Source organism: Rhinopithecus bieti, unplaced genomic scaffold (assembly GCF_001698545.2).
Source record: "Rhinopithecus bieti isolate Rb0 unplaced genomic scaffold, ASM169854v2 scaffold_12573, whole genome shotgun sequence".
In the NCBI taxonomy this organism is placed as follows: domain Eukaryota; kingdom Metazoa; phylum Chordata; class Mammalia; order Primates; family Cercopithecidae; genus Rhinopithecus; species Rhinopithecus bieti.
The window spans coordinates 1340270-1357991 of NW_016807321.1; the positions used below are offsets into that span (position 1 = coordinate 1340270).

The 17722-nt window shown below is 49.0% G+C and overlaps 1 protein-coding gene across 1 annotated transcript in view; it reads right to left on the reverse strand.

Annotated features, from left to right (window-relative positions):
- Window positions 1-459: 459 nt before the first annotated feature.
- Window positions 460-17722, reverse strand: part of YTHDF1 (YTH N6-methyladenosine RNA binding protein F1) — a 22013-nt gene continuing 4750 nt past the window's right edge. The window contains exons 4-5 of the mRNA XM_017881211.1: window positions 6987-8507; window positions 460-1752 (exon numbers count right to left, since the gene is read on the reverse strand). Coding sequence (XP_017736700.1) covers window positions 1726-1752; window positions 6987-8507 — 1548 coding nt within the window. The 3' untranslated portion in view covers window positions 460-1725. The remainder of the gene's footprint in view (window positions 1753-6986; window positions 8508-17722) is intronic.

The following is a 17722-nucleotide window of genomic DNA, read 5'->3' on the forward strand; positions in this document are numbered from 1 at the left end:
AGGATTTTCTGGGCTGATGCTAATACTGTGTAACTTTATCACATACTTGTCAACTTCTGCAGATGTACACAATGTGCATTTCCGTGCTTGTAAATTTTACCTCAAAAGGAAAACAAACTAAACAGGCATTAAACTCTTTTATCGCATAAAAAACAAGAGGCATTGGAGGATGAATGGAGGGAGATGGTGAGGAGCCAAGTCTGGAGAGGAGGAAGCAGTGCCCAGGTGCTGCACGCACTGCTGCGTCTGTGCATTCGTGTGCTGAGGGGTGGGTGATGGTGCCATGTAGTTTATAGTCTTAAAGAAATGAACAGCTCCCTTTTCCAAAGCGAGAGAATGAGAATCCCACACCTTGAAAAACACAGGGGCTTTCTACGGTGACTCCCCAACGGCTTTGCAGCTTAAAAGCTCCAACACATAAACTCACCAAGTAGGGTGAAGAATGAGGTGACACCAGGCTTGCTAAATAGTACTGTTTATTAAGGCTTGTATTCTCCTAGAGGAAAAACCCAATGTCGTCCAGGACTCCATTCAGGTAGCAACAGTTCAGAGGAAGTGACACGCTCTAAATACAAGTCTAATGATACAGCTGAAACATTACTCAGAGGGTCTTTTGGAGCAAGTAGTTTTCAGAAAGCATCTGCTCTCTAGGACAGTAAGGATCCTCTACAAGGGCACGTGCAGATCCAGGCGCTGGAGCGTCAGGCATGGGCACCATTTTCATGCTTCAACTCAAACTCCAGGTGGTAGTGAGCTCAAAGGTCCCTCATTCCACAAAACATGACAGCAAATTCATTTTCTAAAAAAGTTTTGTTTTGTTTTTACCCATTCAACAGGAAAAAAAATTAGACACACACAGTGAAATTTACAACCAGCAGCATCCCCCATCACACTGTCTGTACTACCAGACCCTACACTGAAAGCTCAGCATTATTGGTATAAAATATTATGACGGCATTAGGATTCTTAAGAAAAGGGGTAAAATTTAAAAAGATGTGCAAACAACGAAAAATGCCCGAACCTGAACCAGACCGAAGCACCTTCCAACTCCTCCACACATCATGCCCCAACACCATCCAGCCCAATCGGACACCAGGACAGTGAGGGACGGGTGGCCGTTCAGTGGGCAACAGATCTGGAAGGAAAAATTTTCCAAAAACAAAAAAAAAGTGTCTCCCAAATTTAAAAAATTAAAAATTATCTGACTAGTAGAAAAATCAAATGGGTAAAATAGCACTTTAGACAAATAAAATGACAAATCAGAATGAACAAGATAATCATCAACCTTTTGATTTCAGTATTTTCAAGAGATTTTACCAGAATAAATGACAAAATGACTCATGGTTTCTTATGTTTGCTATAAACCAATAAAGGGATGAGAAATACGAAGTCTCATAGAACAATATCAAATGACTGTGAATTTAAGAACATGATTTCTGCCAAAATAGATGCTTTGTTTATACGGATACTTGTATTTCACATTAGATCAGTCTGATTGATAAGTTGACAAAAAAATACTCCTTTATTAGTGACTTCTACAAGATTATAATACATAGAAAAAGTACAAATAAATGCAGATCCATCTGGGCAAAAATAAACGACAAGAAAGGCAAAGATGCAACACTCAACCCCCGCAAGGGACGACACACTGGAGCTGACCAAGCACACGTGTTTTAAACTGTTTTCAAAGTCAAACGTTAGAACATGTAAGAAACTGGTTCGTCCTTATTGTTTGTTTCGATTCTGCCGTTCCTGCAAAAAGAAAAGACAGCAGTTGAACACACTGAGTAACCACACAGATGAACCCTCCTGCAAGTGGGGTCCACAGCTGCCCCGTAGCTGTGCCTGCAGATCTGGAGGCAGGACCCTGGATGGCACCCAGGCCGCACCAGCACACAACTCTTACAACTCTGGGCTGCGCTGGGCCTGCTCTGTGGGGGACTGGCCACACTGGGCACGGCATTCTCCCCACCCCCTCTACCAGGAGAAAAGCATCCACCACCACGGTCACATGGGCCACCTGTCTGCTGGGAAGCCTCACTTCCCACAGCTGTCTCCCTCGTGTGCCACTATCACTCCACATGGAAAGACACTTAGCAACGTGAAAATCTCTACACTCAGAGGGAGGAGCTGGCACGCACCAGGCTCTCAAGCAGGCCAGGGAGACGGAAGCTGTTCTTCTGTATTTTATCTCATTTAAACTTCTCAGTGGCTCAAAGGACACCAAAATCCTTCCAACTGGCTAACAAAGTGCTGTGTCACGTGGCTAATGAAGGGCAGGAGGACCCGTGTGGGCCTGTCCAGTTCAGGCCCTTCCCCACTCCCCCGTGGCTAGACTGGCTCAAGGCAAAGCTCCTCTGACCAGGTCTGCTGCCGACTCCCGTTAAAAGAATCATCTTTTCCAGAGAGTGTATGACACACAAGCTTGAGACTTACACCCGAATCTTTTCCCACACTGGCCTCCCTGAGTAGCAGTGTCTAGAAGCCCCTTCAGTCTCCTTACAAGGCAGCATCCAAAGATGAAAATGTGTGATCAGGCCGGGCACGGTGGCTCAAGCCTGTAATCCCAGCACTTTGGGAGGCCGAGACGGGCGGATCACGAGGTCAGGAGATCGAGACCATCCTGGCTAACACGGTGAAACCCCATCTCTACTAAAAAATACAAAAAAAAAACTAGCCGGGCGAGGTGGCGGGCGCCTGTAGTCCCAGCTACTCGGGAGGCTGAGGCAGGAGAATGGCGTAAACCCGGGAGGCGGAGCTTGCAGTGAGCTGAGATCCGGCCACTGCACTCCAGCCTGGGGACAGAGCGAGACTCCATCTCAAAAAATAAATAAATAAATAAAAAGACGCAAACTAATAAAGCCAGTGGGTGGGACACCCAAACATTTAACCTGAAATCTCCTCTTTTGCTAAAAATGGACTGAATGTGTCTTCCGGTTAATAATAAACTTTGCTGGGCACTGGAATAAACACCATCCTCCTCGACTGTGGCTGCTCTCACAAGCCGTTGTGGTGTTCTCTGCCCTGAGAAGGCTCCAGAGTATTTGGATTAAGGACCTGGATAGGCAGGTCCTACTCTTAAGAATTAACATTTCCTCCCTACCCTCAAATGTAAAACTGGAAAAATTAAGAACTCTATTTTGCATTCTCTTAAAAATACTGTTTAAAAAATCTCTTCACAGGCTGGGCGTGGTGGCTCACGCCTGCAATCCTAGCACTTTGGGAGGCCAAGGCGGGTGGATTGCCTGAGCTCAGGAATTCAAGACCAGCTTGGTCAATATGGTAAAACCCCGTCTCTACTAAAAATACAAAAAAAAAAAAAAAAATCAGCAGGGTGTGGTGGTGGGCGCCTGTAATCCCAGCCACTCTGAAGGCTGAGGCACAGGAATTACTTGAACCTAGGAGGCAGAGGTTGCAGTGAGCTGAGACTGTGCCACTTCACTCCAGCCTGGGGGACAGACCAAAACTGTCTCAATCAATCAATCAATCAATCTCTTAACAAAAGAGGTATTGCTGTTCCTAAAAAGCAAATGCCAATCTGAGTTCAAACTAGCTGATGTTAAAGCCACTCACAGGGAAACACCCCACCTCCCTCCAGCCCTTATAAACAGCTACAAAGTTTACTGTGCGCTTTTTTTTTTAGAGGGGTCTGGCTTTGTCGCCCAGGCTGGAGCGCAGTGGCCGGATCTCAGCTCACTGCAAGCTCCGCCTCCCCGGTTCACGCCATTCTCCTGCCTCAGCCTCCCGAGTAGCTGGGACTACAGGCGCCCGCCACCTCGCCTGGCTAGTATTTTTTGTATTTTTTAGTAGAGACGGGGTTTCACCGTGTTAGCCAGGATGGTCTCGATCTCCTGACCTCGTGATCCGCCCGTCTCGGCCTCCCAAAGTGCTGGGATTACAGGCTTGAGCCACCACGCCTGGCCTACTGTGTGCTCTTTAAAAATACTATTCCTCATAAAATTTCTCAAAAAAAAAAAAAAATAAGACAAAGAAGTACAGCTTGTTCTTTCCAGGAATGCTCAACAAGCATCCAGGAAATGCTTACGCCTGAGATTCTCTCTGCTTTGCTCTTAGTTTCAAAGAGCCCGCCTGGAGGTCGATGTGGGGTCGGGTCAGGGGCACCTGCCGCCAGGGCAAGGACAGTTAGTCTGAGGAACTAAGCGATGCTCAACATGTGGAACTCTCACCACTTTCACTGTTTTAAGCTAAGAAGCTTTTAGATTTTTTTAAAACCAAAAAACNGATTCTCTCTGCTGCTCTTAGTTTCAAAGAGCCCGCCTGGAGGTCGATGTGGGGTCGGGTCAGGGGCACCTGCCGCCAGGGCAAGGACAGTTAGTCTGAGGAACTAAGCGATGCTCAACATGTGGAACTCTCACCACTTTCACTGTTTTAAGCTAAGAAGCTTTTAGATTTTTTTAAAACCAAAAAACGTATCAACTCAGGACTTGGTCTGACTCTGCTGACATAAAAGCTACTGCTGTCCTAAGAAATCAGTATGTTTCCAAATTTATAGCTGGACAGCAATCTTGCAAAATGCTAACTCTATTTTACTTTCTCAACGGTCAACTTGTTTATGAGCTTTAGAGCAATGCGGCCAAACTCGAAATGATAAAGAAAAGGTAGGTCTGTTCTTCCAAGTCCTGAGAGAACCTTGAGAAAACTGCCCGGGGCTCCACCAGCACAACCGCAGTTTACCACCAAGAGGAAGAAGTCGCTTCCCCACAACTCTCTCTTCAGTACACTACTGTGTTCTTAAAACCGCACTGACTCGGCCGGGCGTGGTGGCTCACGCCTGGAATCCCAGCACTTTGGGAGGCCAAGGTCACGAGGTCAGGAGATTGAGACCAGTCTGGCCAACATGGTGAAACCCAAACTCTACTAAAAATACAAACTTTAGTTGGACGTGGTGGTGGGCGCCTATAATCCCAGCTACTTGGGAGGCTGAGGCAGAAGAATCGCTTGAACCCGGGAGGCTGAGGCTGCAGTGAGCTAAAGTTGCACCATTGCACTCCAGCCTGGGTGACAGTGAGATTGTCTCAAAAAAAAAAAAAAAAAGCTATTTGAAATTCCACCAAACATTAACAAATCAGGTTCTCATTTGTCACTTTCAATAATATGAATTAATGTTAACACTGATCCACACGGGCCCAGAGTTTGTTGAACAGTTTAGGGAGGGTTACCAAGGTCCGTCCAGTGACGCTCCACCGGCACCAGTGGCTCTGTTGGACTTGCCTCGGAACACCCGAGGGGTCTGAGGAACACTGGATCCTGCAGGCCGACGCTCACAGGCCCTGCAGGCCGCCCACCAAGATGCTTAACCCAAGACCCGACACAAAAAAGCAGTTATCTAAGGATCAAGTTTTTATAATGCAAGTTGTAGGACACTCGATTTTTAAAAACACCAACCAGGTCAGGAGTCCACACACTTTACGAAAACCCAAGTATTACGGTATTTAAGAAGAAAAACTGCACACACACACACACACACACACACACACAGCCAGCTTCCAGTGTAGCCAGCTAAGGACCTAAAGCTTCAGTAGCAATTATCCCTGCAAATTTAGCAATTCAGTATTTATTTTATACCTAAAAGAGCTATGTGTGTAATCCCAGCTACTTGGAAGGCTAAGGCAGGACAATCACTCGAACCCGGGAGGCGGAGGTTGCAGTGAGCCAAGATTGTACCACTGCACTCCAGCCTGGGCAACAGAGCAAAACTCCATCTCAATACAAAACAAAAAAAAAGGGCTAAAACACAGAATATCAGTAACTAATTCAGATTCTAGTAACTGGAAATAAATGACATCTTCTTCTCTTCTCACAAAAGAGGGACTGATACTCTTCCAAAGTTCTACAAGCCCCAAGTTGTTCAGGACTTGCGTAATGTTAAGACTGCAGACAGTGCAGGTCTATATATATATATAGGAATATACATATCCCCATATATGCCAAGTACACGCCTTTCGGCCCAAAATACATTAGGACACTTGGCGCTCACAGGTGAATAATCCCTTTAACATAGAGAACTGAAAAAGCACTGAAAACCCATCTATTATCAACTGACGTTTCAGGAAGGGATATTTTTTATAAGCAGGAGAGAATCTCAGGATGAACTCTCTTGAATAAAGGAAGCATTATGAAGTATGTCAGCAGCATCATTTTCCCATTGCTGGTACCAGTTTATGGGCGTCTGCGCCCATCTGAAGAGCCAACACACTCAGTCCTGTCATACATCACACGAAGGCACAGACTCAGGAGTTTGCCTACAAGTATCCCAGGCAATCAGGACTGTCTCAAAAAGGCCCCATCAATGGATTTTTGATATAGGATCCGTATTTGTTATTATAAAATGTCTGGATTCCAAACCTACCCCACCACCATTTTCTTTAGGACCTAGATGGAGTGAGTTTGTTTCCAGAAACTGCAGGATACTGAGTTTTTAAAAGAAAAATAAAGCAACGACCTCCAGATCAAAGACCAACTGCTGAGGGTCAGTGCCCTGGGAAACAAGGGCCCTTGGCCAAGTGAGGTCTCAATGCCCTGTGTGCCCACTGCAGTGCTGCGTGAGTATCACCTAAGTGTTCCTCACAGACAGAGGCTGGGAAGCACTGTTCCAGAAAGTACCACGACTCAAAAAGGGGAGGAGAAAGTTACCCTCAAATTCCACACAGTGCACAGAAAATTCGACACAGTGCACAGAATGTGGACACTGTGGCCCCAATTATTCAATTATAAGTGGAGAGTGATCAAAGTCGTTTGGTGACATCCACTCAAACATCATCACTGGTTACTAGCAGTACCCTCCGCGGGGAAAGCCCACGAGGCTGCCAAGACCTGGGTCCGCCCACCTGCGGCCAACTGGGAGGGGCCTGTCATGAGACTCAGCTTGGCGGACCTGCCGCATCTGCTCACCACCAGGCCACCTGGTCTACGTGCAGCACCAAGGACACATCTGCATGGCGGCTGCCTGCAACCCCCAGACCCACCTTGCGCACCACTTCCTCCTCCTCCTGGCGCTTCTCGTAGTGAGCAAAGTCGTCGAAGATGGAGGTTGTGTGCTTGTAGGAACTGATAATTTTCAGCACTTGTTTTGCTTTTTCTAAGGGCACCTCCTGGGTGTCCCGCGAGTTTGTTACCGGTTTATTGTCGTTATTCTCCAATCTGATGTGCCGGAGCTGGTTATTGGGCACGTCCTTGACAAAAATCCACTTGACATCGAACTTCCCCTTCCACTTGTCCTGAGACCAGACCCCAGCGCTGGCGCTGTGGTCCACGGGGGACTTCATCTCGGCCACCCCGCAAAAATGCCCGCTCCCATTGACGCTGAAGAGCAGGTAGACGGGCCCCTTGCTGCCCACGCAGCGGAAGGCGCTGTCCAGGCGTTTGTTGCCGTGCTCTGTGCTACACCAGATGGAGTACTTAATGGAGCGATGGATGTCGTCCTCAGAGTAGCTCTTGATGATGAACACACGCCCGCTTTTCAGATTCCAGTCAAACTCTTTAGGGTTATAGCTGTGAGCAGCTTTCAGTTTTTCAAGGACAGGGTGGGATTCGACGCTGGGGGTGGAATGAGGCTGGACACTTCCAGGAGAGTTGCTATCACTACCGGCCCCTCCACTCTGCCCAAACGCCGCGTTTCTGTTGCGTGGGGCAACCCAGCGGGTCTGGGGTGGCTGCTGAGGGCTCTGATACTGCAGTTGAGCCACAGGTGGGGGCTGTGCTGGGAGGGGCTGAGCCACCTGCTGGGGCTGTGGGGCAGCCTGTGGGGAGGGTGCCTGTTGGGGGACTGGGGCCTTCGGCACAGGCCCCTTGTTATCCCAGGTGCCAATGTCCATGTTATGCTTTATAGGTGGAGGCGGCAGCGCACCCCCTAGGACAGGCCCGCTCTTTGTTTTCATTTTAGGCTGTGGTTTTGCAGGCTTGCTGGCAATGGCAGCCCATGAGGTTGGCTTTGAAACTGGCATGTTCACATTTGTCCCACCATTGCCAGAAAGGACACCAGTCAGTGCCACGCTGCTGACAACGGAGCCCACCGTCTTGACAGCAGAGGAGCTGACGTCCCCAATCTTCAGGCCAACCATGCCCTGCTCCAGGCTGTTCATCCCGGGGGCCTTGCTGAGGGTGTCGCTGTGAAAGCCTGGCTGCCCATCAACCACAGTGCCACCCAGGGAGCTCGGGGGGTAGGTGTAGCTGCTCCCATACGCAGAGCTCTGGGTCTGCTGACCTTGAGACCCACTTGTCCCCCATGCTGAGAACGCAGGGTTTTCAGGGAAAAAATTAAACCTGTGCTGATAGATGTTGTTCCCCAGGCCCCCAGGCTGCCCAAAAACAGCATCGTGCATAAAGTGATGGTCTCCGTTACTGAGCTGCCCGTAGGTGGTGAGGTATGGGATCGGAGGGTCCCCTGCAGTGGACCATGGAGCCTCGTTGAGGGAGTAAGGAAATCCAATGGACGGTGGATAATAGCTGGACAGGTAGGGGTCGCTCATTGAGGGGTAACTGTTACTCTGCAAAAGCAAACGTGACAAGTTACAGCACTTCCACAACATGAGGAGATGATGAAAATGCCAACCGCCTCTTGCTCAAGCACAGGCGGGGCAAAAGTAAGACCTGCACAGCACTGGGCCACTCCTTCCAGAAGGAAAGCTGTGGTCACCAATAGGAGAACCAAATCAAGACAGAGAAATTAATAATGAACACAAACCAGGGTGTCATCTCAAAATGCGAAGCATCATTTGCAAGGCTCTGAATTCAGGCTAAATGACTAAGCTAAGCCTCTCTAGAACTGGCAAGGGAGCAGCCCCTCCCTCTACTCTTACCTACAAAGGAATCTAGAGTTAGGACTAAACCCTTGCCCTGCTGACGACAATGCTTATGACGGACACGGACGGTATCATGGGCACTGAAATAGCTTTGTAAGGCAGAGATACTTCCATTGGCAAACCAGGATGTGCAGGGCCGTGAGGCAGTTTGCTCCAGAGAACAGACCCTAAGCTCACTAATTACTCAGCAGGCCTCAGGCACCCACCTCTGGGCCCTGACACTCCTCCTGGGACACTCTTCCATACCTGGAACAAAGCTCTCCCAGACATCCTTCAAGGGTGCTTCAGAGGCCTCCTTCCACACACCCTTCCTAGCAGAGAGCCCCTGCCTCTAAGTCCAAGGGGGTTCACATTCCCATGATGTCCTGGGCACAGCACTGGGATCTTGGAGTAGGCCCCTGCACAGAGGGCCCTGGCTGCCTCCAGCTCCTTAGCCAAGAGAAAGCATCATAAGTGGAGGACTCTGGAATCCGGGTGCAGAGCAGCCCTCGCTTTGGATGCCAACTCACCTGGACTTCCTTGTGAAAACATGTCTGTGAGGTGACTGAAACCTCAGACAGTGGTTTTAAAGTGACAGAACCATGAGGCAGAAAAGGTCTGCTACAGAAGGTGAGTGCTTGAGTGCCCCATCGTAGGGGTCTCAGAAGAGCTGCCCAGGGCACAAATTTAGACTTAAGTCAGCAGTTCTGGGACGGCATCTCCTTGGAGAGACAACCAAGGGTCTGGTCATGATTGGGTCCCTCCAACATTGCCTTAAAACGGCTTTCGTGTGAGGGGTGTGTGTGTGCACGTGCATTCGTGTGAGGTGTGTGTGCGTTCGTGTGAGGTGCGTTTATGCACACACACATGCACACAGGCGGGTGATTCGTGTGAGGTGTGTGTGCGCGTTCATGTGAGGTGCGTTTATGCGCACACACACATGCACACAGGCAGGTGATTCGTGTGAGGTGTGTGTGCGTTCGTGTGAGGTGTGCTTATGCGCGCACACATACACACAGGCAGGTGATTCGTGTGAGGTGTGTGTGTACGTTCGTGTGAGGTGTGTTTATACGCACACACATGCACACAGGCGGGTGATTCGTGTGAGGTGTGTGTGCGTTCGTGTGAGGTGCGTTTATGCACACACACATGCACACAGGCGGGTGATTCGTGTGAGGTGTGTGCGCGTTCATGTGAGGTGCGTTTATGCACACACACATGCACACAGGCGGGTGATTCGTGTGAGGTGTGTGTGCGGTTCGTGTGAGGTGCGTTTATGCGCGCACACATGCACACAGGCAGGTGATTTGTGTGAGGTGTGTGTGTGCGTTCGTGTGAGGTGTGTTTATATGCACACACATGCACACAGGCGGGTGATTCGTGTGAGGGGTGTGTGTGCATTCGTGTGAGGTGTGTTTATGCACGCACACATGCACACGGGCGGGTGATTCGTGTGAGGGTGTGTGTGCATTCGTGTGAGGTGTGCTTATGCGCGCACACATGCACACAGGCAGGTGATTTGTGTGAGGTGTGTGTGTGCGTTCGTGTGAGGTGTGTTTATACGCACACATGCACACAGGCGGGTGATTCGTGTGAGGGTGTGTGTGCATTCGTGTGAGGTGTGTTTATGCGCACACATGCACACAGGCGGGTGAGAAGGGGTCCAGTGTGATGCAAGAAGGCTCCCGCCTAAATGCATTGTCTAAGAATGTCAAAATGCTACTACAGAAAACAGAGCAGGAAGTAAAAAACATGGAGCTCTCCAGCCTGTGATGCCCGTTTTTGGATTTGCAGTTTTCCTGCTCCCCTCTCCCCAGTCGTCCAAGTAACCAGAAAGTTCTACATAAAGAGAATATGCTCCAGACCTCATCTCCCAACCTCATCCCTGCCACGTTGACCTTTCATGTTAGCATCAAAGGCCACACTATGAAGGATAACAGCACCCAGTCGGGGACACCAGGGGGGAAGGTAGCTGAGGCAAGAGGGAGACTGGGATCTCAGACAATGAAACAGGCCTGCTTCACTGGAGAGGTGACCACAAGCAGCTCTCCCCGGGGGCAGTATCCCGACACCAGCCAACACCGCTGGACTAACGAACCGGTGACCTAGCCACCACTTCCTGCCTCCTGTTCCCATCCTAGAAAACCGAGGGCTTCAGAAATTCTATTTTCTAATTTTCTTCCTGGTGACTTCTCCACTTGTGAGCAGACAATCTCAGAACCTTTTTTTTTTTTTTTTTGAGACAAAGTCTCACTATGTTGCCCAGGCTGGAGTACAGTGGGGAGATCTCAGCTCACTGCAACTTCTGCCTCCCAGGTTCAAGCGATTCTCGTGCCTCAGCCTCCCCAAGAAGCTGGGATTACAGAAGCACACTACCACATCCAGTTAATTTTTGTATTTTTAGTAAAGACAGGATTTCATCATGTTGGCCAGGCTGGTCTCGAACTCCCAACCTCAGGTGATCCACCCACCTCGGCCTCCCAAAGTGCTAGAATTACAGGAGTGAGCCACAGCGCCTGGCCCCAGAATCATCTTTCAAAATGCACTAACTGCTGTTTCCCTGTAATACAAATTTGAGATTCTGGGGGTATAAGAAGACAAGTGAGATGCCATCAGTTTTGTACAAACATGAGATTAACCTGAGCTTATTCTCCCTCAAACAACTCCCATGATGCTGGCTCCTTTGCTGCAGCCTTTCCCTCGGGTGCTGCCCTGGCCGACAGGCCCAGACAGGAGGGTGAGCAAATCAGGGGGCGGTCTGTGCAGAGGACTTGCTCCTTGAGTCGCTGGCCACAGGTGCCTTCAAGGACGGCAGGCAAGGGGACAGTGCCCCCACAGGGAAGCCAGCCCTCCTCCTCCCATTGGCTGGACACATGCTCCTCAGCAGCGGTGCAATCACAACACATCCTCCTTCTCAGGCAAAAAGAGCAGATGAAAAAAAAGACCTTGATGGCCATGTGGTATTCTAATCCACTCGGCCACAACACCAACCAGAGGAGTCAGGCCATGGACACACATGCCCAGGGACACTTCTGACTACACTTAGAGCCTTAACCAAGACAAGACATCACTTACCACATGAAAAAATGCACATTACATTAAGCATGTAACATCCTGAAAATCCAACTGAAGCATTAAATGGACACACCCAGCACACAGGCCACACAGACACAGAGCCCACAAACGACCCACCCAGCTTCCCTCTACCCAAGGTGCAGGGCCTGCAGTTCCAGCTGGTACTCTGCAAAACCCTTCAGCTCCAGGTCACCACCATTCACACCCTGAGCCACAGAAGATGGTGACACTAATCAGCTCTGCCAGCAGCCCTAAACCCTCCTGACATTTTCTGTCCTCACCGGGTTACACAGCCACACAGGCAGGCTGGATGTAGTGACCTGAGGTCCTGTGGGCCCGATTTCCATTTTTATCTCAGTCTTACTGACAGCCCATTTCCTGTTACATCTGCCATCTTTCCTTCAAAACTCTGAAGGTAAAGCAGCAGGTTAATCTGTAACGCTATGTGAAGTAAGTCATTCTGTACATAAGAAAACCTGGAAATGCTGTCCTCTGCCTTATGAGCCACATGTCAGACTGCTGTCCCACACTCCTTCCCTGGTGAGAGAAGCTGTCCCACTCACAATCCTGGTCAAAGCATGTGGGAGACAAATGGAAACACACAGTTCGGGCTGCCTGGAAAACACACGCAGCCTCCTTTCAGGGCCTTTGATCTCCCTTTGTCTCATACAAAGACAGGCACAGGTTCAGCGCTCACTTGCTGCCAAGTGCTGGAGGCAAGCTGTGCTGCCCCCTCAACATTCCTTAGCGCCATGGCTCCATGGGCACTGAGTTATGAGTGTGAAAGTTTACTCCTCAGGGATATAGTTGCATTAACTCTGGCCGCGGTGGCTCACACCTGTAATCCCAGCACTCTGGGAGGCCAAGGTGGGCGGATCACGAGGTCAGGAGATCGAGACCATCTTGGCTAACACGGTGAAACCCCGTCTCTACTAAAAATACAAAAAACTAGCCGGGCGAGGTGGCAGGCACCTATAGTCCCAACTACTCCGGAGGCTGAGGCAGGAGAATGGCGTGAACCCGGGAGGCAGAGTTTGCAGTGAGCCGAGATTGCGCCACTGGACTCCAGCCTGGGCAACAGAGCGAGACTCCGTCTCAAAAAAAAAAAAGAACAAATTTAAAGCTTGTTCTTAACACATTACTACCTCTGAGCAAGTGTATTTTGGTCCTGGTAAATGAGTGGCATAAACAGACCTTTTAAGGACAATACAGGCAAAACCATGATCCTGCTACTCTGCAGCCACCTCCACAGAAGACTGCTAAACACTTTCACAAGCTAGGCCCCTCACTGTAGCCCCTGTGGAGAACTGAAGACCTCATCGAAGAAAGGCTAACACATTTTCAGCCGGGCACAGTGGCTCAGGCCTATAATCCCAGCACTCTGGGAGGCCGAGGCAGGTGGATCATCTGATATCAGGAGTTTGAGAGTAGCCTGGCCAACACAGTGAAACCCCGTCTCTACTAAAAATAAAAAAATTAGCTGGGCGTGGTGGCAGGTGCCTGTAGTCCCAGCTACTCAGGAGCCTGACGCAGGAGAATCGCTTGAACCTGGGAGGCGAAGGTTGCCATGAGCCAAGATAGCGCCGCTGCACTCCAGCCTGGGCAACAGAGTGAGACTCCGTCTCAAAAAAACAAACAAAGAAGAACTAAGAGCAGTTTTACATATTTACTCAAATTTAACGACATTCTAAAAAAGAAACTTCCATCCAAATGAACAGAACCATTTAAGTTGAAGTTAAAATGTTTACTTCCTATATCCATTTTTCTGAGATAGAGTTGGAATGACCAACAGGAGAGACTAAAGCTGAAAGGATCCCTTCAGAAGCCCAAGAGGAACAGAGAGAATCATTTGCTTAATAAAAAACACACACACAAATTATGTAAAAGGGAAAAGTATCAAGGGAACTGCTGACAAGTGAGGGAGTGACACGGCTCCTGGGAACCAGCTCTGACCCAGGACAGGGAACAGGCCTACCAGGATGACCTGCGGCTCTTCAGGAGAAGTCTTAGAGAGCACAGAGAAAATGTTAGAGGAAAATAACCAAAAAACCCTAATTTACCTACTTGGCTGCTCACTTTTCAGATGTTTTCAGGACTGGTCCTTCTGAGGCTGCAATTTCAGTCCCTCAGCTGGCAGCATCAATATGCAGAGACAGCAGTTTCTGACAGAATCCCTGCATTTGTTTCAGCAACTTGCCAATAAGAAGCATGTTAAGATCCCACTGTGTCCTTCCAGCTGTGTTTCTGGGAAGCCGCTGGGATGGCAAATGCCTACTTAGCAGGCTCTGCCACTGGGTATTTTAAGGAAGCCCGTATTTTTAGATGTAGCCACAAGAAACTGACACCCCCCGGCTGGCCCTCGGGTCATCCTGGGCCTACCAGAGCTGCGCAGGCACAGCAGGAAGCCCTGTGCCAAGCGTCTCCAGGCTATTCTCAAGGAACTCCTAGACGCTCTGATGAGGCATTGTGTTCAGTGAAAAAAACCACCCAAAATCTGACAAGCAATTTCATCAGTGTGTGGTCAGTGTACTTACACAAATGGAGACATGTGACAGTGGAGGCAGTATCCTTACCACACACTGAGGCCGTAACCTGTACAGTGTATAACTGTACTGAATAATAGAAGTAACTATAACTTCTGTACGTATGTGTGTGTCTAAACATATCTAAACACAGAAAAGGTACAGTAAAAATTCAGTATAAGAGATCAAGAACGGGACACCTGTACACTTACAGTGAATGGAGCAGGTAGGCCTGAAGTTGCTCTGCGTGAGTCAGGGAGTGAATGTGAAGGCCTGGACCCTCACTGGACACCACTGTCATCTTTAGAAACACCGTCCACTTAAGACTACACTCAATTTTAAAATTTTCCTTTCTTCAATAATAAACCCTAGCCTACTATAGCTTTTTTACTTTACAAACTACTTTTAAAAGCTTTAAAAGTTTTGACTCTTTTGTAAACACAAATATATCACATATCTGTACAAAATCGTTTTCGTTATATCCTTATTCCATAAGCTTTTTTCTATTAATTTTTTTTTTTAACTTTTGAACTTTTTTGTTACAAATGAAGACATGGCCAGGCACAGCCTGTAACCCCAGCACTTTGGGAGGCCGAGGCAGGAGGACTGCTTCAGCCCAGGATTTCGAGACCAGCCCAGGCAACACAGTGAGACCTCATCTCTACAAAAAATCAAAAATGAGGCAGGAAGATCTCTTGGGCCCAGGAGGTGAAGGCTGCAATGAGTCACCACTGCACTTCCGCCCGGGTGAGGGAGAGACCCTGCTTCAAAACAAAACAAAACAAAGACACAAAAAAACACGAAAAGACACAAACAACACACATATTAGCCTAGGCCTACACAAGGTCTGGATCTTCCACCTCCACATCTTGCCCCACTGGAAGGTATTCAGGGGCAACAACACACATGGAGCTGTCATCTCCTGTGACACCAATGCCTTCTTCTGGATTCCTCCTGAAGAACCTGCCTGAGGCTGCTTTACAGCTAACTTTGTTCTAGTAAGTAGACAGAATATGCTCTTAAAAGTATAGTAAATATGGCCAGGCGCGGTGGCTCAAGCCTGTAATCCCAGCACTTTGGGAGGTCGAGACGGGCAGATCACGAGGTCAGGAGATCGAGATCATCCTGGCGAACACGGTGAAACCCCGTCTCTACTAAAAAATACAAAAAACTAGCCGGGTGAGGTGGCGGGCACCTGTAGTCCCAGCCACTCGGGAGGCTGGGGCAGGAGAATGGCGTGAACCTGGGAGGCAGAGCTTGCAGTGAGCTGAGATCCGGCCACTGCACTCCAGCCTGGGCGACAGAGCGAGACTCCGTCTCAAAAAAAAAAAAAAAAAAAAAAAAGTATAGTAAATACATAAAGTAGTAACAGTCAAGTATTACTCACTGTACGTAACTGTATGTAACTGTAGGTGTATACCCTGGTATGACTGGGGCAGTAGCTTTGGTTACACCTGCAGCACCACAAACACATGAGTAATGCACTGCCCTAAACATGGCAGCTCCAACATCACCAGGTGACAGGAATTTTTCAGCACCATCATAATCTTATGGGACCACTATCATACTGTGGTCTGCTGCTGACCAAAACTTCATCGAGCAGCACAGGTACAGGTGCCATCTCCCCCATGCCCAGGTGGCCTTGGTAATTTCTGTCAGTGGGGTCACAGCAAACACAGTCTGTTGGTCAGCCAGTGCGCAGGAGGCCTGGGGGGCCGGCGGCATCTATTCCCAACTCAGGCATCATGTGGAGACAGGGTCTTCTAAACTCTGAGTAGGAATTGTTCTGGGTCATTTCACAGTCTTTCCTTTCAGAAAACAACAGAAAACTGGGAAACTAGAAATCCCTGAGCAGGCAAAGCCTCAAAAGAGAAAATCAGCCAGGCTCTGTGGCTCACGCTTGTAATCCCAGCACTGTGGGAGGCCGAGGCGGGCAGATCACCTGAGATCGGGAGTTCCAGAACAGCCTGATCAACATGGAGAAACCCTGTCTCTACTAAAAATACCAAAAAAAAAATTAGCCAGGCGTGGTGGCGCACACCTGTAATCCCAGCTACTTGGGAGGCTGAGGAAGGAGAATCACTTGAGCCAGGGAGGTAGAGGGTAGAGTGAGCTGAGATTCCGCCACTGCACTCCAGCCTGGGCAACAAAAGCGAAACTCCAGTCTCAAAAAAAAAAAAAGAGAGAAAATCACAACAATCAAGCCCAACCCAGAGCCCTTCACTCCCAGTTCCTCTGCTCCCCCAACTCCCATTCGAGTCACAGACTAGAAGACAGATACTGAGCGGCTACAGTCGCAAGCACCTCAGGGGCAACTAGGACTGAAACTCTAGTACCAGAAGCACAGCAAAGTGGGTGAGGTGAGGCCTCTCTGAGGGAAAGACCCCCACCACACGGCAACAACCCTTCACAGCCCATTACAAGTTAAACCAACCTAACAGGCAGGCATTCTCCTAAGACTTTCTAAACCATTCTAAGTATTACAGTTTCACACAAAACACAGGAACCAAACTAGCCTCCAACTAGATACTACAAACCATATCTGGATTTTTCTCTTTTAAGTACCCAGGGTTAGGCTGGGCACAGTGGCTCATGCCTATGCTCCTAGTATTTTGGGAGGCTGATGCGTGTGGATTGCTTGAGCCCAAGAGTTTGAGACCAGCCTGGGCAACACAGCAAGATTTCATGTCTACTAAAAATTAAAAAATTAGGCCGGGCGCAGTGGCTCAAGCCTGTAATCCCAGCACTTTGGGAGGCCGAGACGGGCGGATCACGAGGTCAGGAGATCGAGACCATCCTGGCTAACACGGTGAAACCCCGTCTCTACTAAAATGCAAAAAACTAGCCGGGCGAGGTGGCGGGCGCCTGTAGTCCCAGCTACTCCGGAGGCTGAGGCAGGAGAATGGCGTAAACCCGGGAGGCGGAGCTTGCAGTGAGCTGAGATCCGGCCACTGCACTCCAGACCGGGCGACAGAGCAAGACTCCGTCTCAAAAAAAAAAAAAAAAAAAAAATTAAAAAATTAGCTGGGCGTGGTGGCACATGCCTGTAGTCCCAGCTACTCGGGAGGCTGAGGTGGGAGAATCACCTGAGCCTGGAAGTCGAGGCTGCAGTGAGCCGTGATCACACCACGCACTCCAGCCTGGGCAATGGAGTGAGACCCTGTCTCCAACAAAAAAGGACCCGGGGCTAATGGATATGTTCACTATCTTAACTGTGGCCACGGCTCCACAGGTATGTCTGTGTAAGTCAAGAGTTATAAAACTGTACTGTATACATACAGAGCTAAGACACCCACTGACATAAAAATAACCTAATCCATTTGT